Source organism: the organism of the source record quoted next, unplaced genomic scaffold (genome assembly GCF_019419815.1).
Source record: "Pyrus x bretschneideri cultivar Hongxiangsu unplaced genomic scaffold, Pyrus_bretschneideri_v1 Contig139, whole genome shotgun sequence".
Classification (NCBI taxonomy): domain Eukaryota; kingdom Viridiplantae; phylum Streptophyta; class Magnoliopsida; order Rosales; family Rosaceae; genus Pyrus; species Pyrus x bretschneideri.
The window spans coordinates 78153-105521 of NW_025999434.1; the positions used below are offsets into that span (position 1 = coordinate 78153).

General features: G+C 37.4%; 1 protein-coding gene across 1 annotated transcript; it reads right to left on the minus strand.

The window, feature by feature from the left end:
• Positions 1-6452: 6452 nt before the first annotated feature.
• On the minus strand, positions 6453-12427 carry LOC125475142 (cinnamoyl-CoA reductase 1-like). Its single transcript, XM_048579513.1, has 5 exons — positions 12135-12427; positions 11727-11881; positions 11104-11289; positions 9068-9420; positions 6453-6889 (listed from the first exon to the last, which is right to left on the minus strand). Exons 1-5 carry the CDS (start codon positions 12271-12273, stop codon positions 6703-6705), a joined length of 1020 nt encoding a protein of 339 aa, XP_048435470.1. The 5' UTR covers positions 12274-12427; the 3' UTR covers positions 6453-6702.
• Between the last annotated feature and the right edge of the window lie 14942 nt (positions 12428-27369).

A 27369-nucleotide genomic window follows, 5' to 3' on the forward strand; every position in this document is an offset into this window, starting at 1 on the left:
TCTCAGATGAAGCTCTGTAGGGATATTATTACTGAGGAACATATGCTGGAAAAGACTCTCAGCACATTTCATGCCTCCAACGTGCTCCTGCAGCAGTAGTATAGAGCGCGAGGCTACACTGAGTACAACCAGCAGATATCTGTGCTCTTAGTAGTTGAACAGAACAATGAGCTCCTGATGAAAAACCATCATTCCCGACCTACTGGATCTGCACCATTCCCAGAAATGAATGCTACTTCCCTCGAAGTGAACGCCACATCCTCTGGTGGGGATAATCATAAACGATGACGTGGCCACAAGCGAGGTCAATGGAATAGGAAAGGTAAGAACCATGGAGTTCAGTTTCACAACCAGGTTCCGAGGCATAATTCAGGCCCAAGCTTCAAAAATGTGAATCACCACAAAGGCAAAGCTCATATGAACAATGCTCTCAGGAACTCTGAAGGAGCCTGCCATAGGTATGGTGGCAATGGGCATTGGGCGCGTACTTGTCGTACCCCAAAACATCTAGTGGATCTGTATCAAGCCTCCCTCAAGGAGAAGGGCGTCGAGACCAATTTTCTCGACCAGGCTAGACCAATGGATATGCCTGATCTAGTGTTTGACTTATCAGGGCAGTTGAACACAACCCACCTAGATGTTCCAAACTTTATTGTGGAAAGGGGAAATGAAGTATACCGATCCGATTGAATTATTGATGTACTTTTATGTTGAACTTGCAGTATTTCAGATTCAATAAAAGTGGCATGTAAATTTCTTGTTATAACTTGCTTTTAACTCTGATTGTCTTACTCAGAGAGCATGGATAAAAACTGTGGTTATTCTCAGAACATGAGAAATGGCGGAGATATTTGTCTTGTAGACAGCCCAACCACACATACAATACTTCGTGATCGAAAGTATTTCTCAAGCTTAATACTTAAAAAGTAGGGGTAACAACAATATCAGGACCTTCAGATGTAATTCAAGGTTCAGGGAAAGCCCAGATTATGTTACCAAATGGAACAATATTGGCCATACAGAATGCATTGTATGCTACTCGATCTACTCGAAATTTGTTGAGTTTCAAAGACATACGTTTAAATGGATACCACATTGAAACGAAAAGTGCAGAAAATGTGGAGTATCTATGCATTACCTCCAATGATACCCAGAAGCGTATATTGGAGAAGTTGCGTGGTATGTCGAGTGGATTGTATTATACATACATAAGGACAATTGAATCACATACTATCATGAACCAGAAGTTAATTGATTCAAAGGTTTACATGCCTTAGCATGACCGTCTGGGTCATCCAGGATCTACCATGATGCGTAGGATCATTACCAACTCTAATGGACATCCATTAGTGAGCAGACACATTGCTATCTCAAATGATAACCCTTGCAAAGCTTGTTCTCAAGGGAAGTTGGTAATTAGACCATCAAAACTAAAGGTTGATGTTGAATCCCCATCATTTCTGCAAAGAATTCAAGGAGATATTTGTGGGCCTATTCAACCATCATGTGGACCATTTCGATATTTTATGGTTTTGGTTGATGCATCTACCCGATGGTCATATGTTTGTCTCTTGTCTACTTGGAATGTAGCCTTTGCGAGACTTCTTGCTCAAATAATTAAGTTATGAGCACAGTTCCCAGATTATCCCATTAAGTCAATCCGACTTGATAATGCTAGTGAATTTACGTCTCAAACCTTTGATGATTACTGCATGACATTGGTTATTGATGTTGAACACCCTGTTCCTTATGTCCATAATCAAAATGGTTTAGCAGAAACATTGATCAAGTGGCTTCAGTTAATAGCTCGCACTCTGCTTATGAAAACCAAATTGCCAGTCTCTGCATGGGGACATGCCATCTTACATGCTGCATCATTGGTTCGATTGAGACCTATAGCCAACCATCAATACCCTTCAGTACAACTCGTGTTTGGACATCAGCCAAACATTTCATATTTACGAGTTTTTGGTTATGCTATTTATGTGCCTATTGCATCGCCACAATGCACTAAAATGGGACCTCAGCGTAGACTGGGAATTTATGTGGGTTTTGATTCACCATCTATCATTAGATATTTGGAACCCCTGACAGGTGATATGTTTATAGCTCGTTTTGCTGATTGTCACTTTGATGAGACAGTCTTCCCGTCGTTAGGGGGAGAAAAGACCGTTCTAGAAGAACGGAAAGAGCTGACATGGGTTGTTCCCACCTTGTCTCATTTTGATCCTCGCAGCATTCAATGTGAAAATGAACTGAGAAAGATCGTTCATCTTCAAAACATTGCCAATCAAATGCCAGATGCATTTAATGATGCTATGAAAGTGACAAAATCACACATACTAGCTGCAAATGCACCTGCAAGAATTGATGTCCCTGTTGGACAAAATAAAGTGGCAGCGAATAATTCATCTGGTGCACCCCTGAAGCGTGGTAGACCCCCAGGTTCAAAAGATTCAGCCCTTCGAAAGAGAAAGTCGAGGGCACAACTGAATCCAAATGAACTCATTCAGGAAGAGAAAATGAATGATAAATCCATAATTCATGATTCTGGACTTCCAAAAAAAGAAAATGTCCTTGATGAGACACATGTCCCTGAAGAGACAGAAGTACATGAAAGTAAATAAATCTCTATAAATTATGCATGTACAAATGAATTGTGGGATCGAAATGATATAATCATCGATGATATGTTTGCATTCGCAGTAGCCACTGAAATCATCTTAAGTGATGATAGTAAGCCTCGCTCTGTTGATGAATGCAAACAGAGACATGATTGGCCTAAGTGGAAAAAAGCAATCCAGGCAGAATTAAATTCCTTGGAAAGGCGGAATGTTTTTGGAGCAATTGTCCAAACCCCGCCTAATGTAAACCCCATGGGTTACAAATGGGTATTCACAAGGAAACGCAATGAGAAAAACGAGATCACAAGATACAAAGCACGGCTCGTTGCACAAGGCTTTTCTCAAAGACCTGAAATTGATTATGAGGAGACATACTCTCCTGTAATGGACGCAATTATGTTCCGTTACTTAATAAATTTAGTGGTTTCAGAAAGACTTGACATGCGACTTATGGATGTCATCACTGCGTATCTATATGGAGAATTAGATACTGACATCTATATGAAAGTCCCGGAAGGACTTAAGTTGCCTGAAACAAGTAACAAACCATGAGGTATGCTCTCGATCAAATTAAGGCGATCATTGTATGGGCTGAAATAATCTGGACGAATGTGGTATAATCGTCTCAGTGAGTATTTGATCAAAGAAGGGTATATCAACAATGTCATTTGCCGTTGTGTGTTCATTAAGAAATCCAATTCTGGATTCGCTATAGTAGCAGTATATGTTGATGATATGAATCTAGTTGGAACTCTTGAAGAGCTGAATAAAACTGCTGAATAGCTGACAATCGAATTTGAAATGAAAGACCTTGGAAAAACAAAATTTTGTCTTGGCCTGCAGATCGAGCATTGTGCTAGTGAAATTTTGGTCCACCATTCAGCTTACATTGAAAAAATTCTGAAGTGATTTGGTATGGACAAGGCTTATCCACTCAACACGCCAATGGTCGTTCGTTCTTTGGACATTAAGAAAGATCCATTCCGTCCAAAAAAAGATGATGAGCTGGTCTTTGGTCCAGAAGTACCATATCTGAGTGTAGTAGGTGCTTTGTTGTATTTAGCACAATGTACTAGACCAGATATAGCTTTTTTCAGTTAACTTGTTAGCAAGGTATAGCTCTGCTCCAACAATTCGCCATTCGAAGGGTATCAAAGATGTATTGCGATACCTTCGTGGGACAATAAACATGGGTCTCTTCTACTCAAAGAACTCCACAAATGACTAGGTCCTCATTGGATATGCAGATACTAGTTTTCTCTCTGATCCGCATAAAGCCCACTCACAAACTGGATATGTGTTTAAGAATGGAGATACAGCAATCTCATGGCGCTCAACCAAGCAAACATTAGTTGCTACATCTTCAAATCATTCAGAAATACTTGCTTTACATGAAGCAAGTCGTGAATGTTCTTGGTTAAGATCAATGATCCATCATATCCGGAATTCATGTGGTCTAACTTCGAAGACAGACAATCCAACTGTCATCCATGAAGATAATGCAGTCTGTGTTGCCCAAATGAAGGAGGGATTTATCAAGGGCGATAAGACTAAACACATATCTCCAATGTTTTTCAGTGCACATGAGCTTCAGAAGGCTAAAGTTATTGAAGTCAGACAAATCCATTCAAATGAAAATCTGGCAGACTTGTTCACCAAATCTCTACCAAAGTGCACGTTTCAGAAGTTCTTGCAAAGCATCGGATTACGTCGACTTACCAAACAGCTAAATTTGGAGAATACGGAATCAAGGGGAGATACATATCAGGGGGAGCATCCATGATACATGCTTGTTGTACTCTTTTCCCTTCGATTAGGATTTTTCCCACTGGGTTTTTCCTATCAAGGTTTTAATGAGGCAACATAAGCATACTTGACACTATATCAACGATCCAAGAAAAGTTGTACTCTTTTTCCTTCGCTATGGTTTTTTCCCACTGGGTTTTTCCAAGCAAGGTTTTAACGAGGCAACTCATGTTGATATGTGGGCATCCAAGGGGGAGTGTTGAAAATGCTGATGGGTAGTGAATGCCCACAGTGTTTTGGTGGAGTTTTTCAATGCCCTCACAGATTGGTTTTTAACATTTGAATTGTTTATGACTACACGTACAAATTGTCAATTCACATAAAAGATTGAAAACTGACTTTGGGAATGCAGGATATCATATTGTCAAAAGTGTGTTGTAAATTTCAAATGTAGTAATACGAGTTGCTCTATAAATAGAGCACTCGACTGCAATCAAAAGATACAGAAAATATAATAAGAAGAGAACAAGAGAAAAGATCAGTAACATCATCTATTCCTCTGTCTTTTATTTGTTGTTCTCTTGTGCTATGGTTTTAGTGTGACATTTTGCATCTACCTCGCACCTACCATTAAAAAGCTTACCTCTCTAACTTTGACCTATTTAAAAAAAAAAAAAAAAAAAAAAAAAAAAAAAAAAAAAAAACAATCTTGAAGAGGAAAGTCATTCTCTCACACTAAACCATCTTGGGTTTATGTGTGTATGACTACTGGGTCTTTTTCACACTAAGGCCGACTTCTTGGGTTCATATATGTATGACTAATGGGTCTTTTCACACTAACGCCGACTTCTTGGGTTCATATATGTATGACTGATGGGTCTTCTATACTTTTACCGGCTCAACTTTTTTGATGGCGGATCCTTTCTCCAATATATTATACCACCAATCTACCTTCTTGCTACAGAAAAGAGGAGAAAAATAAGAAGGAAGCCATAGTCTGGAGACGAAGAGGAGAAAATTGCTTATAAAATACAGCTGTTGGCGGTTTTAATTGAACATAAGTATGTAGTACATTACATGGTTGAAACTTCGAAGAAAATAGCTCCTTTTTTTAATGGTGGGATGTTTGTTGAGCGGCAGCAACATTTTGAATTCTTCTCAACCTTTCATATATGGCCAATAGACACGCTCAAATATACATACTACATATTAGATAGTTATATTCACACACTGTACATACTAATCAACGGAATAAAAATTATTAGACATTAATGTGTAAATGACTAAAAAAGTGTATAAAATTATTTTTCTATATAATATTTGTATGATATAATGGTGATATGAAAGCTAGCTAGCTTACATATGCATAGGCATGCATGACATGGTGGGTTTTGTTTGTCCTCGTATAGTAGAGTTTGCTTTGAAAGGGTCAGCTTTATAATTTAATATTTGTGATAGTTTATCAATAAACTGCTCTACAATCTACATCATATATAAGCTTAAACTTCCAACTTCACAAGTGCTTCACCAACCAATTGTTCCTTGGTCACGAGGTTACTTGTATTTATCTTTCCCTTCTACGTTTACACCCCGCCGAGTCATCCAGTTAAGCTACCCCCTAAACCAGCATCTAATTGAACATTAGGATGAACATTGAATGGCCCTACATCAGTTAAACAATTTTTTTTTAAAAGCAATACTTCTACACTAAGGAAAATAAAGCACGAACTCGGGACATAGTGAATTGAAGCGAAAGACTAAACCATCAGGGTAAAAAATCTACCACTTGCAAATAAAATTCTTGGTTGAGAAGTTGCAAATAGATTTGCATGTTGCTGAACCAAAAGAAATGTTCTCACTGATGATCGGATGAAGTAAGCGTTGTTAGAACAAATACAATTGCCTCGTATCAAAAAAGTAATAGTACTCAATAATATGTTGCATATTAAATGGTAGACCTTCCTAACCAGTATCGACCTTTTGCTTATTAAGGGAACGGTTTTGCTAAGCTCCATGCAAATCCATAATTAGTGGGAAATTATGAAAGGAAGTCAGAAAATTAACCGTTTCCAAAGATAAAGATTCGTTTGCTTAAGATGTTATTGTCTTCATTATAAAAAAAAATAGCATTTGTCCTCAGAGAAATGGGACTGCAAACAACATCCTCCCTGAAAACCATGCCATCTACGTACTATAATTAAACTGGTTTTACAATACCATCGCAGCATTCATACAGACACCAAAATAAGATAAGTGTTCGTACAAACAAACGATTAAGGGCTGCACATATTCATATATTCTTCTTTTTTATTTTTTATCCTACAAGTATAAGTTAAGATTGAATTTTAATGGAATCTTGTTCTTGTTTTGTATGGACTGGAAGGTGACCCTTGTCCTGCAAGCTCTTGACAGTTTCATATAGGGCTTGTTTGACTGGTGTGAACTCCAACCCTAAGTCTCGTAGTTTCTGGTTTGTGAATTTGTATGGTTCTGCTTTGGGTTTCCCATTATCTTTACACCTGCAAAGTATATGTGCGATATATTAATTTAATCATACAATAAAAAAGACCAATTTAAAAACTAAAAAAATGCAAATATATATGTCACGGGTGGGAGCGACTATCAACTGGTAATTTAATACGGCAATAATCACCGCCTTAGGCATATACTCCACAAAATATATAAAACAAGGAAACCAATGAGTAGCAATAATTAGTCTTCAAGACTAAGTATTATTTCCGGAATTTTTGTTTACCCACTTCATTTCCTCAACTGGGACCTAGTAATAATGTTGGAATATTAGCATCTATATTTCTAGGGTGATGCTATCTACATATTCATTTTTACCTCTTACGCACTCCTCTCAATTTTCAACCATTGAATCGAAGAAATTGAAAACAAAAATAATAGATAAAATTTAACAAGAATGTTTGAAAGGTGGAAAAGGATGTGTGAAATGCACTATCCATACTCCTAATATCATTGAGAGCACTTAATGTTGTATTCCATGGAATTAGATCCTTTCCAGATCCTCTCACTAGAGATCCTAGGGATCAATAATAACAACAGTTCATCAAAGATCGTGCGGTCACAATTTTTTTTATTTTTTATTTTTTATTTTATATATTTTTCACGCAAACTGCTTTACTTTTGAAAATATAAAAAGCATTCAATTATAGCCGCACGATCTTTGATGAGCAGTTGGTATTAATGGATCCTCCGGATTCCCAGTGAGGAGATCCGGAGAGGATCTAATTCTGTATTCCATGAAGTTGCATGCACACCTAAAGAGTAATTTATGAAGACTAAATTTGTAGATTAAATTGCAAACAAAGTGATGTATCACTGCTAAAAAAGAATCACGTTAATCAATACTTAAATAATAATCAAATCATCAATTTTTATATTATTTAATTTATAATATTAAATGCACATATTTATTCTCCCTAACTTTTCACAGACCTAAAAAATGGATAATTGTTAGGTAAAGAGAGTGACATGTTGCAAAAGAAAACAAAAACTAAAGATAATGTCAGCGTGAGGTGGAGTATTGTAGTAGGTAAGGACTCATTAGCTCCACAAGTATTTTTATCCATCACAGTTTCAACTTTTTGGGGGCTCAAATTGTCAATATGTCCAGTCCTTTGTGTAGACATGTCGATGTTAGTACACCTACTACTGCCCCACACCACAACAGGAGGACTCGAGGAATCAAAAGCATACACATGTTATGCCAAAGGGGGCGTTGAAGAGGGAGTCAAAAGTGCAGTCGCGCAGGGTTAAGGGGCCTTCAAAATTTTTGTCATCTAATATTATGTAATAATGTTCTATATTTTTTTTAAAAAAAGTTTTTTTTTGACACTTAAAAATCTCATTATGCATCTTTTATAAGTGTAATTTTTTCCTATCTAAATATAAAAATTTAGAGTACAATAAGATATTTTGTGTGCCAGTAATAACATCTTAAAAACGATATGTTTTTCAATTTTATTATATAATAATGTTATATGTTCAAGTAAAACTTTAAAGTCGAATTCTCAAAGATGGCCCTGTGTCTTGCATCAAATCATAAACTAATCCTATGACTTTAAATTTATTTTCTCAGCCAAAAAAAAAAGAAAAAAAAATTAGAAGTAAAGAAAAATTCATATCATTATATGTTGCCGGAAATAAAAACCCTAAATTGTGAAGTTGAATGTCTATTTGTACTATGCTCAGAAATTACTCAAAAGTAAAGCCTAAACATTTATGATCTGGTATGGCTTATGGGCGCCGTCACTACAATTACAAGTAGTTCTGTTAGGTTCAATTTCTCTTTTCTGTTAATTGCAAGGTCTTAGTCAGTACAGGAATCATGTCCTTGTTACCGCCCATAAACAATCCGTAATGTTAATCGAAATCATAGAGTATATAAAAAAGCACCGTCAACTTAATTAGAAAAGTGCTTCGTTTGCTAGTCAATGTCGTCCACCCGTCCCACGGTAAATCAATGACTTAAAAGTCGTTTACGTATGCATAATAATGACTGTAATTAACATTTAATTTTAACAAAAACCAAGCAGACATCTTATTGTTAACAAAAAACAAACCTAATAATAACATTAATAACAATGATACAAACAAGAAAAATTACTGGTATACTCAGTAAAAGGGTTTGAAAAAATATTGATAATTAAGGATAATGGTGTTGCACTTACTTGTTGGGAATAGGGTATTCCGGGAAGAATTTGGCCAGGATTTCCACAACGTCACCACGGTGGAGCACACTCTCAGCACAAAGGTATCTGCCGGAGACAGAGGGTGTCTCATAGACCAAAATGTGAGCCAGTGCGACATCCCTAACATGCACATAGGCCTGAACTGAATTGGCATAAGTCTTGGTCGAGCCAGTCAGGTACTTGAGGATGTGAATGATGCTGGCATTGACAGTTGGTTGCAGAAGTGGTCCGAGCACCAGCACTGGGTTCACCACCGCCAAGTCCACCCCTTTCTCTTTGGCTTCCTCCCATGCTGCCTGCTCTGCCACTGCTTTCCCATAGCAGTACCAGTTCTGTAATTTAATAAATATTTTTTAATTCATTATTAATTTATCAACGTAATTTTTTTTTTTTTTTGGAAAAAAGCTTCTACTATTAAACAAACAAAAAGATACACAAATACAAAGCCAAGGCCCAAATAGTACATAGAAACAAGCAAAACACAAGCCGAAAAAGACAAATTACAAAGGGCCAACCAGTAGTTGAAGCCCAAAACGCACAAAAGAGGTGACAGTCACCAGAAAATTCTACAACATACGCCCTAGGTCTCGATCCGACCAATTCCCTGTCCATAACCACGCAATGCCAAATTCAGTGCAGCATCTCACCTCGATTTCCTTCCCTAGCACAGCCATAAAGGAAGGATAGGTAGCAACGAAGCGGAAGAAGCCAATGATGAGGATGAAGTTCGTGGCAATCCACGAACAACACTGCCGGTAAAGGCAAAGACAGTGAGAAGGTGGTGGTAGTGAACACCCGAGCCGGTGGGAACACCAAAACACTACACACCATCTCGAAATACCGCAAAAATTCACGGTTTGGAAGCGACTGCAGATCGAAGCAGAGATGAGCAATTAGGAATGCCGCTGGGGGTATGAAGAAAGGGTCAGATCGGAAAGGAGAGTAGGGGAAAAAGGAAGAAGCAGCGAGAGAAACAAAAAGAAAAGAACAAGAAGAAGAAGAAGAAGAAGAAGAAGAAGAGAAGAAAGAGGACAAGGCAGAGAAGGGGAAAAAAAAGGAGAAAACAGAAGGAGGGAGGAAAAAGGGGCGACCGACTCCAGCCGAAGCTAGAGTCGGCGCCAGAGAAGATGGGCAAAAGAAAGATCCTCACCAAAACGGGAAAGTAAACTCTCACGTGAGAGAAGGTCTCTCACGGAAGGAGAGAACTATCAAAGTAATCTTTTATGTTGGGTTTTTCTATTGATTTTTCTTTCCAAATTGTTTGTTTTGTATTTGCCAACAGAGTAGGTTACTTTGGGCTGTTATGGGTTTAGAATTAGTTCATTTTTCATGTTCAGCCAAGTCTATATTCATGCATCCAATTGACCAAAAATATTTCTAACTATTTGTTGATTGTTTTCCAACTTTTGATCGGTATGTATGTGTATATTTTCACTTATTTTTTGGTGACCTTTAGAAATTATTTATATATTTTACAAAAGTAATTTGAAAAGCAACAACAAATAACATATTCTGCTGTGTTCTATCTAATATTCTACTCAAGAAAATATAACCTAGTGGGCAAAAAAAAAAAAAAAAAAAAAAAAATATATATATATATATATATATAACCTAGCTAAACTTTAGCTCTTGTATCAAAAAATCACTTAGTACTACAGTCTAATGGTATTCTTCACTTGTAAGTGAGAGATCTTAAGTTCGATTATTGTCAAAGACGAATTTGAACTATATTATTGCTAGCCTATAATGAGGCTTAACCCAATCCCTTACTTCCTTAGTGTAGATAATATCGTCTGTTAAAAAAAAAAATTAGTTTCATATGTGGTCCAATAATTTCCTAGACAAAATAAACAACTCATGTTTGTTTGAGTACATCAAATATCATTGCCTACCATTGAGCATGTATTATGGATAAAAGAAATAATTAGCACTTTATTGATGAATATGATTAATATAAATAAGTGAATTTTGTGTTAATGAGAAAAGAAATTATATACAATTATGATTGTCCTGACCTTGGTGTTCTTGCAAAATTCAAGATCACTCCAACAAGATTCGTCGACCACCACTTCAGGACCCCTGGAGGGGTCCATGTACACCGCACCAATTGACGATGTGAAGACCACCCGTTTCACCTTGGCTTCGGCGGCTGCTTGAATCACATTCTTGGTTCCGTTCACCGCCGGCTCCACCATTTGTTCCTGCATATACATATTAGGTCAGTCAAACTAATTACTACTATTTTTTGGATTGCATAATTATTAATTTTTTCTTGTGTTTTTTTTTTTTTTGTTAACAACTTGTATAGTGAAGTATGACAATTAAAATGAAGACATAGTTATTCTAGCGTTCTGAATCAATAATACAATATATTACGTGTAAATCTCTTTAACATAGTATGGTATTATTGACTTAAAACACTATGATAACGGTACGAACTATAATCTCTCGTTTGATTGGGTTTTAAGTCTCAATACTTACGGTTGAAGGATCCACAAAGCGATCAGTTAGTGAAGATTAGGAACGTATGGGTTTGGTGTGGTAAAAGACTAAAGAGAAAAAGCGCGCACATTTTCCAGTATTTTCTCAGCAACCAAACAGAAGCCAAAAGCGAAAGTAAGGGAAAAAGAACGCTCACTGGATCATCCGTGACAGGTGATGCTGTGTGAAAAACTCCATCACTGCCGTTAATGGCTTCTTTGAGGCTCTCATAATCAAGGAGATCAGCTTTGCACAAACTTAGTCTCTCTGTAGCTCCTTCAAGCTCCCTCAAATGAGCATTTTTGGGGTCATCTACAACGAAAACCCATATTAAAAACCATAAAATAAAAGCTATATAAATACAAGAAACGAATGAACATGTCTCAAATCTATTGACTGGTTTGAAATAAGAATTATGCATACAAACATAATTCAAGTTAACAACGTAGAAAAAACACGTCCGACTATCTGTCAAAGGAGTGTAAGCATTTAATATTGGATTTGGGGAAACAGATAGAGAAACAAAGGCCTAAAAGGTGTTAATGATTTGTACATAATTATTTACCTGGGTTTCTCAAGGTTCCTTTAACAGTGTAGCCTCTTTCTAGCAATAGCTTCACCATCCATGAAGCAATGAAGCCTCCAGCTCCGGTTACACAAATAGTTTGGCCGTGGCCGGAAACTGATAAGCTATCGGCTGGCATCTTGGTTATTTGCTTTGTTTTCGGACAATATACGATATAGATCTTTTTATTTTGTTTTTTGGGGTTGGTGGGAGCCAAAGAAGAGGGGATAAAAAAAAAGACTAAGTGGAAAGTTTCAAGTGTGTTTGTAATGGAAGAAAGAAGAGGCACAAGACAAGAATAGCGGCTAAGTGGGGTTTTATAAGGAGAAGAGAGCCCACCAGACTCACCTAACACCAGTAAAAGATTTGAGAGAGAAGAGACAGACGTAACTGTATGGCATTTAACCATTGCACTATCTTACAAGTGGAACGGATCGGAAGGAAAAATGTGACATGAGTCACAATACTTTTTACTTTTTTTTTCTTTAATTTGTAGAAAAATGATGTTTCAATTGGTGCTTTTGGTGGGGTTTTTAAATGAGTGGTTTTGGATACTTACGTACGAATGTAATCATATATTTTTACTACGAATGTAAGCATATATTTTTACTACTTCGGTTATGAAAAACGCTAGGAGGTCATATTTTTTTAACCACATGGTGTACTATTTGACGTGGCAAGGATGTGTGTGTGTGTGTATCATATATCACAGCATGTGGTACACTAACCGTGGCAGAGTCAGGATTTTAGGTGAGGAGAGGCCTCACATAAATGTTAAAAAAATTAAATGAATGAATTGTTATTAGCACTCCAAAATTCTCATTTTAAACTTAAATTTGGCTCAAGTAGACGCTATCTCTAGCATCACCCCAAGTCAATGAAGAATAGCTTGGGAATTTTCAAACAAAAAATAGAAGAATGGATTGGGAATTTGGTGAACAAAATATATGAAATTTAAAAAATTTAGTAAAAAGTTAAAGAGAACAAAGACAAAATAAATAAAATTTCAAGAAGTAGAGGAGGAAAAACTCGAAGTTTATTATTTTTCAGTTGGCAATGTAAAGAAATTTTTTTTGATAAAACTAAACTAGACTTTAGATTTTAATTTTAGGAGTTATTGACTTGTTTATAAAGTGAGATTATAATTTTATTTTTAGGAAAACTAATGAAAAAGGCTTGAAAACTTTGAGTTTTAACAATAAGGACAAAATAAAGAGTAAAGTGAATAGTACCAGGATTAACTTTTTTATGTAAAAATATGATTTTTCATTAAAGTGAACAAAATCAAGAGTTTTTCATTAAAGTTCCCTTTATTTTTAGGATGAGTGCTGATGGCATTGAAAAGAGCAAGAGGCCTCTTATTTTAACTATTGGTGAATAGAAATTAAGAGTTTTGTGTAAACTAAAAGAAGTATAATATTAAATTTATCAAAAAAAAAAAACAACACACACACACACACACGATTATCTAGAAAGGGAAGTTAGGGGATCCTTAGGCCATCTCTATACCATCTCCAACTGAAGGGGCTAAACATATCCCCTTAATAATTTATTAGTTTTAAATTTATACTTTAAATTTAATGGTTAATTTGGTTAAACTACTGTTATATGTTTTCAAATCTAGTCGTTGAATTTGAATCAATTATTGAAACTCAGGAGCTGGACCCAAAAAAAAGGCTAAGAGGAGGCTACATTTTGCTAGCTTGATACCCCTTTGGCCAAATAATAGCCTAGTGGGCTTCATAGAATTATAGTCTAGCCATTGGTTGGAGATGGATCTTTGGGAAAATTGTGACGACCCATCCCGAATAAATACATATTTTATCCTCGAATGTGTGAAAATGACGATTATGCCCTCGTTAGCTGGGTGACGTGGATGTACATATATAGTTTTAAATTATTTTTCCTACTGATATGATTAAATTGTACTCAACGTCCCGAGGGTATTGACGCGAGTTAGGTTCGAATCGGAGTTATAACGAGAAGGTTATGAATATTTAGGTGCGTAAACAGGTAAATTTTGGGCTAATTACATGGGCTCCTATTCTTTTGGGCCCAATCAGATCATATTATTTTCTTTTGTTGCCCAATCCCGTAAGACACACACACACACACACACGTACAACCTCATCCTCTCCTTCCTTCTCAAATTTTCTCTCGTTCGTACAAACGAGAGACCATCACCTATGAACCCTAACCAAACGTCACGGATCGAATTGTTGAAGTCCACCATCGTATTCCTCGTAACCTCACGAGTTGAGTGATACCTTTTGGCCATGGAACGTGTCACGAAAACCTGGGAATTCTTGAACTCCGGTGAGGTGGTTGTTGCTCCGTCATGATCAAGGCCTTTTCCCAAGGTTTTAAGGCTTGAGGAAGCTCCTAAACAACTTTATAGGAACCTTAGAAGGGATTTGGGACAAAGTTGACTTCGGATTAGGTGTTTTCGAGAAGTTCCAGTTTAGCCAAATTTTCCAAGAGCTTTTTCGACCGTTTTTCGTTGGTTTTAGGACTTCAAATAGGTAAGATGATGTTCTCCTTGTTGAGAGCTTCAAATCCATATAAAATTCGAACATTTTGGTTGAGAAATGAAGTAGTTATATGCTTTAGAAAATTTTCCAGAATTTGGCGTTGTAGGCAGTGGCCAGCGGCGATTTCTGGCAAGTCACCGGAGAAGATAAGGAATATTCCATCAACCTTGATGGAATATACTGATGGTGTCAGGTAACTTCGTTAGTTTTTAAATGGAATATTCCCTAACGCCGTTAGGGATTCCGTCAGCATGCCAGGCATGTGCTTGCGCGTGGCCGGGGCGTGTGGCAGTACTTTAGCCAACGCATGAGGGCACGTGGAACATTAGAAAATTTTTCTAAAAATATGGGGATGCTCATGGTATTGAGTAGGTCACGATGGTATATTAAAACACCCTAATTGAGCAACGTATGAGAAGTTATTACACGGTTTGGTTATGTGCTTAAAATTAACGTTAAATTAGTTGTTTCACATATAGGTGAGACATTTCCGAAGGACGAGCGTAGCCAGACAAGCCTAGGGGGTTACGACCATGCTACATACCAGTGAGTGGGCTTTTGGTTTTCTATATATATACGTATATATGCTTTACATTTTCCCAGAAACTATTTCAAACAAGTGTATTCTTCTAAATGCCATGTCATGCTTGCACTCCATTTTATTATATGCATTAGCATGTGTATGCATAACATTGTATGACGCTACGGAGGCCAGGTAAGTTTTAGCTGAGTACTATGGGATGATAGTGGTTGCATTGTTTATGATTATGCATAAATGCATTTAGAGCTCATTATCCTGCACCCTGGTGTTAGTGCTCCCGCCCGTGGCCAGGGCACATTCCTTCACATGATGTTTACCTCCCGCACAGCATGCTCACCTTGGATCCAAGTTTGATGCACATCCCTATCGTACAGACCACATTAAGTGGTTCCGACACTAAACTAGACTCAAAGAATGCAAAACTAACAATAAAACACTAAAACAAATCAAAAGACTCAAAGAATACAAAATGCTTATAAACACAAACTAAGACACTTTCTAACTAAATTAGACACTAAGGTAAAGGGGGATTGTGGTTTTGACGAAAATAAATTAAATGCACAAATTGTACTTTAAATGCAGAATTTAAATATGAATGTGATGAAATATGGAATGAATGCTAGCTAGAAGGTTCTTCTCCACACATGTCACACTTGCATACAATTTGATTTTCAGTTGGTCTTTCGATAAATTATGAAACTCAACGCCCCAAATTAACCGTGAATTGCACTAATTAACCCTCAGTTTTTCCACAAGTTATTAAGTTGGATGATTGCATACGACAACCCAAAACATTCCCTACAAGTTCCCTACATGAATTGCATAATAGAGATACAAGCAAGAATCATTAAGTTCTATGAAAAACATAAGCATTGACGAAGCATTCGTTACTATGAATTGCATGAAACTTATGCTAAGAATTCATTCAACGCGATCGTTTTCAAGCGACCTTCACTACTTGTGATTATAAGATTGTAACTATTAGGTGAAACTCCCTCATAATCTAGCATCATATTCATGCATGAAAATTAAGCGTGCACTCTCAATCAACATACACAAATAAGTTATCAATCAAATAGATGAACGAATTGAATCCACAACTTATGAAATTCCGACCAAAAATAATCAATTCATATTGCAAGCATAAACATGGTTTCGAATCACCCCCTAGCTAACTAGGGGGATTTAGCCTCTCATGGTCACAACAAGAAAAATAAAATTGAATTTAAACATAAAGAACAAAGGATGGATTACACCTAGAACGCCCAACGAATCCACTTGAATTTCTGCGCGTCTAAGTCCTCTTTCCTCTTCTCCTTGCTGCGACAGTTTGGTTATGGGTGGTTTTTGGATGGTTTTCTGGGTTAGGGATAGATTTAAGGTGGTTTAGGGATGCGGCAAGGCCATGGGGTGGTGTGTGAAGGTTTGTATGGTGGTGGAAAGTGTGAAGGAAGGCTGCATGGTTTTGGAATGTGTTGCGGCTCTTTAATAAAAAATGGGATGCACGGGTTTTAATGGAAAAAAGTGGCTGCCAGGAATTTAGGTTATCAAAATGCACGGCTTGACAGTTTTTTAAAAGGCACGGCAATGAAGAAATAATAATATGGGATGGTGCGGCTGGATTAATTTATTAATGGGAGAAAAATATAAAATGGTTGCTGCGTTGGCTAGGGAAAATAATAGGAAATTAGGGTTATATGGTAATGGAGGCTACGGATGTGGGGAAATATATGGAATTAGGGTCCACGGCAAAGGTGGGAAATTTGGGTGAAAAATTGCGGAATGCACCGCCTTGGTCAGAACATAAAATGGGATAATTCCATGGGGGAGCCACGGCTTAGGGAATTAGGGTTATGTGTGTGAATGGCTGAGATTGTTTTATCAAATAAATGGATGGGATTGTGACGGCTAAAGATGTAAAACCTAGGGTTTTAAATATGTTTGGTTCCTAGCTTAATTTTATTAACGAAAATAAATTCAAAGGCTTCTAGAATTAGGAAATAAAATCATAAATATAAAGGTGCGGCTAGGAAGGGAAATAGGGCTAGGGCCTTGGTTTTGTGTCCTAAAGTGCATACGAGGCCTATAAAGTGGCTAGAAAATATGGACGTTTAGAATTAGGAAAGGTTACCAAAACGGGAAACTTAGGGTCAACTTTCCTAAAATAGGAAACCTTGTTTGAGTAGGATTCCTCGTTTTGGTAAGAATTCATCGTTGGAGTTGGAATTCGTCGTTTCTTCAAGTCTTCAACTCATTCATTCCTCTTTCGCTCCAAAAGGCTCCAATTTGCATCTTCTTGCATACTTTGGCCTTATAATCTGAAAATACACAAAAGTGGCCTTAAACACTAAAATAGATAAGTAAACACAACATAAATGCACGAGAACAAGCTAATTAAGTCGCATGAATATGCTCCTATCAAATTCCCCCACACTTAACTTTTGCTAGTCCTCGAGCAAAACAAAACAACTAAACTAAACAAAACGAAACAAAACAAACAAAACATAACCTAAACCTTCCAACGTTTGCCTCAGGGATTTCCAATGAAACATGACATGTCAAAGATCATTACTCACATAGCTTTTAGTCTTCCTTCCCCTCAAGCACATACTTAACCATAGTCACCATTCACTAGTTCGCATTTAATCAAATAAAACACATTTTGAATGTAGTAACATGCCTTAGAGAATTCCCTCAATTCCTCACTAGTTATGCACTCAATTTTCACTCAGATTTTCTGACTACACACCCTACACTAGTTATATGTGAGCAGATTGATGTAAACATGAAAGACTAGTACTCACATAGGTTATAACAAAGAACGCACTTTCTGGAGTAATTAAACGTGTTTAGATATGATCTCATGAATGGAATGCTACTACTTAGATGCGAGAACCAGTGACACCATATGCTCATACCAAATTCAAACTCCACAATTGAAATGCACACCACTCAAGATAGAAGTCAAAGGTTGTAACGGGGCTTGGGGTTGTGGCTAACAAGGGAAGGTAAGGATAAACAAACGTTCTTTAAGCAATAGTAAGTAAAGTAATGAAATTAAGACCTAGAATTCCCTTAGAATGCAGAAATCCACTTTTAAACAAATAGGGGAGATTCAAACAACTTTTAGGGCCTAATTCATTGTTTTGGGCCCTTACTTCAACAACCAATACTTTGAAACTCTTTTTTCACTTCTTTTCAACTCTTTTTCATTCATTTTTTTTTTCTTTTCTTTTTTTTTTTCTCGTGCCTATGGCACATAACTCACATCAATAATCCTTCCCCCACACTTATTTCCTGCAACACATTAATCAAAAGGAATTCATTGCTTACTATGCTTCAAGAACAAGGGTAAGGATGGTCCTAATCTAGGCTAGGTGAGGATAATGCGGGTTAACAAAGAATATGGGCTAACACGGCTCAACGGGGTTAAATCCTACAAAACAAATGAAAAGGGAAATATGGCAATTTGGCTATGGTGTTCACTACACAACTTCATCTTGAATACGTGTTATGCAAATCAATGACATGCTTTGAATGAAATGGGCATGAGTTCTAGCATTTGGAACTAAGTGATGAAACGCCTTCTAAGTAGTAACCAAGCAAAGAATAATGAGATCGTGCAACGACTTAGAAAACAATGATGCAAAGATTATAACTCTCCAAATAACGTTTAGGCTCAAGTCTCACAGGGATGTAGCGTTTGTTTAAGTTCCTTCCTTCAAGCATGTTACAAAAACTGATTTTTATCATTTGTGATTACATGTGAATTCGTAAACTATAACTACAACTAAGCATAAACCAAAGAGTATATCAAACGTCCAACCATGTTGGTAACTTTCTTTAACCATCATGCAATTAAAAACCAAATCCTCATCATTGTGTTGGAAGGTGACCTACGACACAAACAAACACACAAAAACAACTCTTTTTGGGTTTTTCAACACAATTTTTCAAATTTTTATGGTATTTTCGGATTTTTAAGTCAACACACACTAAAACACTCTAAAATAGCTTAAAAACACTTAAAACAACAAAGAACAAGTTTAGACATGTTAGGTGGTAATACCCTACGAATTTCATGCACAAATATCTCAAAACAGAATGTTACCCCCCCCCCCCACACTTAAACTAAACATTGTCCTCAATGTTTTAAACACAATTAAAAAAAAAAAAAAAAAAACATTACACAAAACATAAAGTAAGCAACAAAGGAAAGGGTTTAGGGACGCAAATCTGAGTGTGGAGCGATTCCCAAGTTCTTCCTTTGTTGATTGCATGGGTTGCCTCCCACGAAGCGCTTGCTTTAACGTCTTCCAGCCGGACGAAACCTTCTTTTACTCCTCATTCTGGCTCACGGAATGGAGGGTTATGTCCTCCACGGTATAGAGGGGTGCAACTACAATCTGTCCGACGAACCACTTCATGCTTTGAGTCCTTGAATGGAGTGGGATAATGATCCTTTCTTATTGTCGTGTTTTTCTTTTCTACATCAACATGAATTCTCCCACGACGTTTAATTCGATTCGGTACCTGCACCACCCGAGGTAACAACCTATTAGTTGAAATGGGAATCAAATTTGGAATAGGTGGCTTACCTTTGTACGGCAAAGAAGTGGTAGCACAATGGACGGATGCACAAGAGTTGCTCATGGCCAATTGTGGTCCTTTCAAGGTTGGAGCCGTGCATTCCTTGTTCTCTACTCCAAGTTCCTTCTCGGTGGTAGTTCGAGAAACTTCCTTCTTGATCTTTGTTGAACACTCCGTCCCTATGTGTTCAATTACATTAATGGCACAACAAGAACGAACATCATTAGTAGTCTCAATCGATTCAGGAATCTTAAAGTTAATCATATCACCACCAAAGGCCATAGTGACTGCTCCCTTGGCCACATCAATCTTGGTTTGAGCCGTTTTCATGAAAGGTCGTCCAAGTAAGAGTGGTGATGATGGAGAGTGTGCCGAATCTTCCATGTCAAGCACATAGAAATCTGCAGGAAAAATCAAATGGTCTACCTGCACCAAAACATCCTCCAAAACTCCTTTCGGGTATGCATTAGATCTATCAGCTAATTGAATAATAACACCATCCTTTTTAAGCTCTCCTAGATTCATAGATGCATAAACAGAATATGGCATGACATTAATTGAGGCACCTAAATCTAGCATGGCATGTTCGAACTTTGTATTTCCAATTACACAAGGAATAGTGAAACTACCTGGATCTTTGCATTTAGGAGGTAGTTTGCGTTGCAAGATGGCAGAGACATTCTCACTTACATGAACCACCTCTTTTTCTTGAATCCGTTTCCTTGTTGTGCAAAGCTTTTTCAAGAACTTCGCATACTTCGGGATTTGCTTGATTGCATCCAAAAGGGGTATGTTGACTTGAACTTTTCTAAATGTCTCTAGAACATCTTTTTCCTCCTCTTCTTTCGTGGATTGCAAAAATCTGCTAGGAAAAGGAACATCGGGTGGAACAAAGTTAGAATTAATCAATTTTGACCCCAACTTACCTTTGGTGGCCGAATGAGATGAGTTGGGTGCATTAATGTCCCTTGATAGTTGCGGTGATGCGAGAATTACTTGACACTCAAATTAAACCCTCGTTTGACAATTGTAGTAGAATGGATAAGTGAGGGATCGTTCTAGACCGGGGATTAGGAGGGCTTGCTAAAACCTTCTAAATTGACTTAAAAACATAAAAACACAATATAAAACACTATTTAATGCTCGAAGAAAGCAAAACTAAAAATAAGAAAGATTAAGACTAAGACTTCAACGAAATAGGGGGGAAATGGATTTGGACGAATTTAAACTAAAACGTAAAAACAATATAAAACGTTAAACTAGACTCAAAGAATGTGAAACTAAACGTTAAAACACTAAGACAAACCAAAAGAATCAAAATGCTTTAAAAACACAAACTAAATTGATTTCTAACTATATTGCACATTAAAGCAAAAGGGGGATTGAGGTTTGATGAAAATTGAAATAACGAAACAAGAATGTAATTGATGAAATAAGATGGTTGGTGAATTAGCTAGAGGTTCTTTCTCCACACATGATATTTATGCATATGAATCAATTTCCAGTTATTCCTTCATTGAATTATGAACGACAATGCCCCAAATTAACCGTGACATCACTAGTTAACCCTCAGATTTTCCTTATATTATTGGATTGGATGGCATCATTCGACAACCCAAAACATTCTCAAAAGTTCCCTACATGTCATCATAATAGAGATACAATCGAAGATCATTAAGAATAATGAAAACCATAAGCATTGACAAAGCACTTGCAACTATGACATCATGTTACTCATGCTAAGAATTAAACTTAACGCGATCGTGACAAGCGACCTTCACTACTTTCAAGTATAAGTTAGTAACGATTATGTGAAACCTTCTTAAACTTTAGCCACATATTCATGCATGCTAATTAAGTGTCGACCCTCAATCAACAAACACAAATAAGTTAATCATCAAATAGTTAAGCCAATTGCATTCACGAATCAAGAGTTCATAACCGGAATTCATCAATTCATATTACATAAATAATCATGGTATTGAAATCACCCCTAGCCAAAAAGGGTTTAGTTCCTCATAACTTTGAAATCAAAGAAACACCTAAACATTCCAACAACTCAAACTTGAATTGTATGAACGTTTAGGCACTCTTCTCTTCCTCTTCTCATATTACAAAACAAAGAGAATTGAATTTAAACATTGAAATCAAAGAAACGCGTAAACATTCCAACAACTCAAACGTGAATTGTATGAACGTTTAGGCCCTCTTCTCTTCCTCTTCGTTGTAGCACAAGGACTAAGGGATGTTGTTGGTGTGTTGAATGGATTGGGGGATTATGGAAATGGAAGAAATGGAGGAGAAAGGGAAGGGAAGAAATGGAAGTGTTTGAGGGGTGTTGTGTTGTGAAATGAGATGAGATGTCCCTTTGTGTATGAATGCATGGGTTTTTATAGGGGGAATGGGAGAATATGTGGATGATTGTTTAAGAGTGAATGTGGTTGTTATGATGAAGAGTGAATAAATAATGCATGTAGGGTTAGGAAATAAAATCATAAATTAAAGGGGGGATGATTAAAGGGTGTGGCTAGGTTGGAAAGGTGTGGAAGATGGATGGAATCATGGGTAGTGTTGTTTGATTTGTTTTGTGGTTAATGGGAATGTGGTTGAATGATTAAATGGACATGTGGGGTGTAATTGCAAAGGGAATGCAAAGTGAATGAATAATGAATGCATGTGAGTTAAAGAGGGAGAATGTGGTGAAATGATGAAGTGGGAAGGTGGAAATGCATGTGAGATGTTGGAAAGGAAATGGGAATATGAGTAGGCCATGGCATGGGAGTTGTTTTGTTGGTGTAAATGTGCCATGGTTGCAATGATGAAGAATAAAGGGTGCATGTGGGGTGAAATTGAATGAATGCAAAGTGAATGAATAATGAAATGAGTTAAAGAGGGAGAATGTGGTGAAATGATGAAGTAGGAAGGTGGAAATGCATGTGACTTGTTTGTGGAATAAAGAATGAATGGTGGAATGATGAAGAGTTGCATAAAGAATGCATGTAGGGTTAGCTAGGTTGGCTTTGTTTGGGTGCATGTGTGTTAATGGTGGTTTTGCATGTGAATTGATGGATTGTTTTTGATGGAATGGATGGTTCTTTGCATGGCTTTTGAAGTGATTGTGGGCTTTGGAATTGGAAGGAAATGCATGGCCTTGGGGTTGGTTTAAGAGAGAATGGGCTAGGCCCTTTGTTTTATGTCCAAAATGAATACAAGGCCTTCAAATTCGTCCAACACTTTGGCTCCAATCATATGCTATCCATTCCAAGCCCAATTTTGCTCCAAAATGCTCCAAAATGCATCTTTTTGCTTCCTTAGCCATATGAACCTAAAAACACACGAAAATGGCTTAAACTACTAAAACAACTATGAATTAACAACATAGATGCACGAAAACAAGCTAAGTAAGTCGCCTAAATATGCTCCTATCAAACTCCCCCACACTTATCTTTTGCTAGTCCTCGAGCAAAACAGAATAAAAACAAATAAACAAAACGACACTAAACACGTAAAACACAACCTACACCTTCCAACAACCGTCTTAGGGATTTCCAATGCACATGACATGTTAAAAATCACCATTCCCACAGATTTTAGTCATCTTCACACTTAAGTACATTCTTAATCATAGTCACCACATACTAGTTCACAATTAAGCATTTAAAACCATGTTTTGAATGTAGTAACATGCCTTTAGAGAATTTGCTCAATTCCTTACAAGATATGCACTCGATTTTCACTCAGATTTTCTAACTACACACCCTAATCTAGTCATATGTGAGAAGATTGATGTAAACATGAAAACGAACACTCACATATATGTATCACAAAGAACGCAATTTCTGGAGTTAATAAGCATGTTTAGATATGATCTCATGAATGGAATGCTACTACTTAGACGCGAGAACCAGTGACACCATATGCTCATACCAAGTTCAAACTCCACAAATTGAAACACATAACACTCAAGATTGAAGTCACGGGTTGTAATAGGGCTTGGGATATTGGCTCACAAGGAAAGGTAAGGATAAACAAAAGTTCTTTAAACAATAGCAAGCAAGGTAATGAAATTAAGGCTTAGAATTCACTTGGCATGCAGAAATAAACTTTTAGACATAAGGGGGAGATTCAATCAACTCTTAGGGCCTAATTTATTGTTTTGGGCCCTTACTTCAACCAACAATATTTTTCAACTTTTTTTTTTTTTTTTTTCTTTTTTTCTTTTTTTCTTTTTTTTTTTTTTTTTTTTTTTTTCTTTCTTTCTTTTTCTTTTGAATCTCAAAACGTACATATAAATTTAAAAACAAACTTTTACTCCCCCACACTCATTTTCTTGCATAATGTAACTCAAAAGGAATTCATTTAAGTCATGCTCACTATACTTCAAGAACAAGGGTACAAATCGTCCTAATCTAGGCTAGGTGAGGATGATAAGGGTTAACAAAGAACATGGGCTAAACAAGCTCAACGGGGGTAAAACTTACAACATATACGAAATATGGGAAGTGAGGCTATTTGGCTATGGTGGTGGTCACTACACAACTTCATCTTGAATATGTGTTATGCAAATCAATAACATGCTTTGAATGAAATGGGCATGAGTTCTAGCATTTGGAACTATATGATGAAACGCCTTCTAAGTAGCAACCAAGCAAAGAATAATGAGATCATGCAACGACTTTAGAAAACAAGAAATCACAGATTATACTCTCCAAAGAACGTTATAGGCTCAAGTCTCTCAGGGTTGTAGCGTTTGTTTGAGTTCCTTCCTTCAGGCATGTTACAAAAACTAATCTTTCTTTTATGATTGCATGTGAAGTCATACATTATAACCATAACCAAGCATATACCAAGAGTAAATCAAACTTTTCTCCATGTTTATAACTCTTTTTAACAGTCATGCAATTACAAACCAAATCCTGAGGCAAGTGTTGGAAGGTACCTACGACACAAACACTCACACAAAAACAACTTTAAAACAATTCTTTTTGGGTTTTTCAAAACAATTTTTCAAATTTTTATGGGATTTTCGAATTTTTAAGTCAAAACACACTAAAACAGTTTAAACACACTTAAAAACAACAAGAAAACAATATTTGAAGTTATGGTGGATAAAACCCTACGAATTTGCATCAAAACACTTTAGTTACCCCCCCACACTTAAATCAAACATTGTCCTCAATGTTTCAAGCATAGACTCACAAAATTAACAAACAAACAAACAAAACAACAACTAAACAACCTAACATGGCAGAATGTATCTAACAAAGAAAAGAGTTTAGAGATGCAAATCTGGAATTGGAGTGCTTTCTCGGCCTTCCGTTGTTGAATGCATGGGCATGATCTTGGTGATTCCACAGGCTTACTCTTGAACTGGGCTGAGGTTTCTTTTGGTTTCCTCCGATCGTTGATTTTCCTTTGTGCTACTCTTGAACTGGGCAGCATGATTCTTTTGGTCTCCCCCGAAGGTCTGAGCTTACTCCTTTTATTTGTTCAATCTCTCCAATTCGTATTGAAGAGGGTTAGAGGATAGCTCAGCATATGCTTGTCTCCTCATGCTTCAATGTAAGGCAAAGGAAAATGATATATTGAAGCATGATATGAGATACCTTTGCTTTTGACCTTGATGATATGAGATACCTTTGCTTTTGAAGAAGCGGTGAATGAATCAGCACATGTATTTGTTGTGCTGCTTCCTCCTGGGTCATCTGTACTCCAGGCATCTGGTATCATCTTTGGGGAAGAAGAAAAAATTGAGTATTTCAAAAGGCTTTGCTGGGAGTGCGCCCTCAGAGGTGAGGAAGAGTTGGTCATTTTCTTCAGGTTTGCCTTGCCATAAAAGATGAAAGTCGACAAATATAGGGATTTCCCAATAGCAAGTGATGGTACTGTTCTTTTACCCTTGTCGACAAACGTTTTGATCCCGCAAATCCGGCTTTTTGAAATAGTGACGACTCTTCGATCTTTGAAGACGCCTCTTCGATTTCTGAGCAGGCGCTTTCTGAAAAGCAGAGAAAGCGTCGCCGAACTTTGCGCTTGTCGGCTAAAGACGTGTAGCTGCGATGATGGCCTCCACGTGTTGAACGCGTTTTCTGAAAAAGCCGAGGGAGCGTCGCCGAACTTTACGCCTCAAATTCCGGCTTTTTGAATTGGTGGACGCGTTGCCTTGGCTTTTTATAGAGCTATCGATCACCGCCAATTTACACACTCTGAAGATTTCCCATTCTGAAAAATCGTCTCCGGCCCTTTGAAAATTTACTCCGTCCACCCCTTCTCTTTGAACACTTTTGAAAAATGGTAAACCCATCGAACCTTAGCTTAGAATTGAGTCTCCGCAGTGATACGGGCGTGCCGCGTCAAGGTAACGTATGGCGCCCTTCTTTCTTTTCTTCTAACGGTCCTCTTACAGGTGAAGACTCTGTGATGCAGGACGCCACAACAGCTGCGATAGTAGCTCGGAACCTCCTCACTCCCAGAGATAGTCAGCTGCTTTCAGGACGGTCCGATGAGTTGGCCGTTCAAGAGTCCCTGGCTCTCAGCGTTCAGTGCGCTGGTTCTGTGTCAAACATGGGCCAACGCCTCCTTGCTTGCTCCCGTCAGGTTGAATCTTTGATGGCGGAGGTGGAGAACCTGAAACAAGAGATCAAACAACTTAAGTACGAGAATAGAACTTTGCATGTGCTTGCAAATAACTATTCGTCAGGCATGAAGAGGAAGCTTGATGAGATGCAAGAATCTCAAGGTCGGATGCAAAGTGACCGTCAACGGCTTGCGTCTTTCTTCCAGGGGCACCTTTTTCCTGGGTCATCCAGCGTTCCGCCAAGTATTGGGGCCTGGAATGCTCTATATCCTACGCCTATCGCTCCTATGCCTCTTGCTCCGATGCCTCCTGCTCCGATGCCTTCCGCTCCGATGCCTTCCACTTCTAGAGTTTTGACTCGTGGTGGGTCTTCACGCAAACAAAAACAAAAACAACCTTTGTGAAGCTCCATTTGTTAGATACATTTGTAATTTCTCGAAAATTAATGAAAAAGCTTTGTTTTATTCACTGTATTGGGTTGCCTCCCAAGTAGCGCTAAGACACAAACAAACACCAAAATGACTCAAATGACTCTAAAAACACATCTTTTTGGGTTTTTCAAAAGAATTTTTTCAAATTTTTATCAAATTTTCGGAGTTTTATGCCAAGACACAATAAAACACACTAAAACACTCTAAAAACGCTTAAAACAGCAAGAAACAACATTCTAAGTGATAGGTGAATAAATCCCACGAAATTCATGCAAAAACAAATTGTTTACCCCCCCACACTTAAATCAAACATTGTCCTCAATGTTTTAAGCAGAAAGTCACAACAGAGCAAGCAAATAAACAAATACGATAAGGAAAGCAAAGTAAAGGCAGTAAAGAAAAGGAAAGGAATAAAAATAAGTCTCTTAAAGGGGTTTCCAAGTTCTTCTCTATTCGGATGCATGGGTTGCCTCCCACGAAGCGCTTTCTTTTACGTCTTTCAGCCGGACGAGTACCCTCTTCAATCTTCATTTGAGCCCACGGAATGGAAAGGAATGTCTTCCAC

Coding starts and splice junctions, on each gene's coding strand:
- LOC125475142 (XM_048579513.1), bottom strand. CDS start 12,273: ATGCCAGCCGATAGCTTATCAGTTTCCGGCCACGGCCAAACTATTTGT. Junction 11,290..11,726: donor CACCTGTCACGGATGATCCA/GTGAGCGTTCTT, acceptor ATGTATATGCAG/GAACAAATGGTGGAGCCGGC. Junction 9,421..11,103: donor AATTTTGCAAGAACACCAAG/GTCAGGACAATC, acceptor ATTAAATTACAG/AACTGGTACTGCTATGGGAA.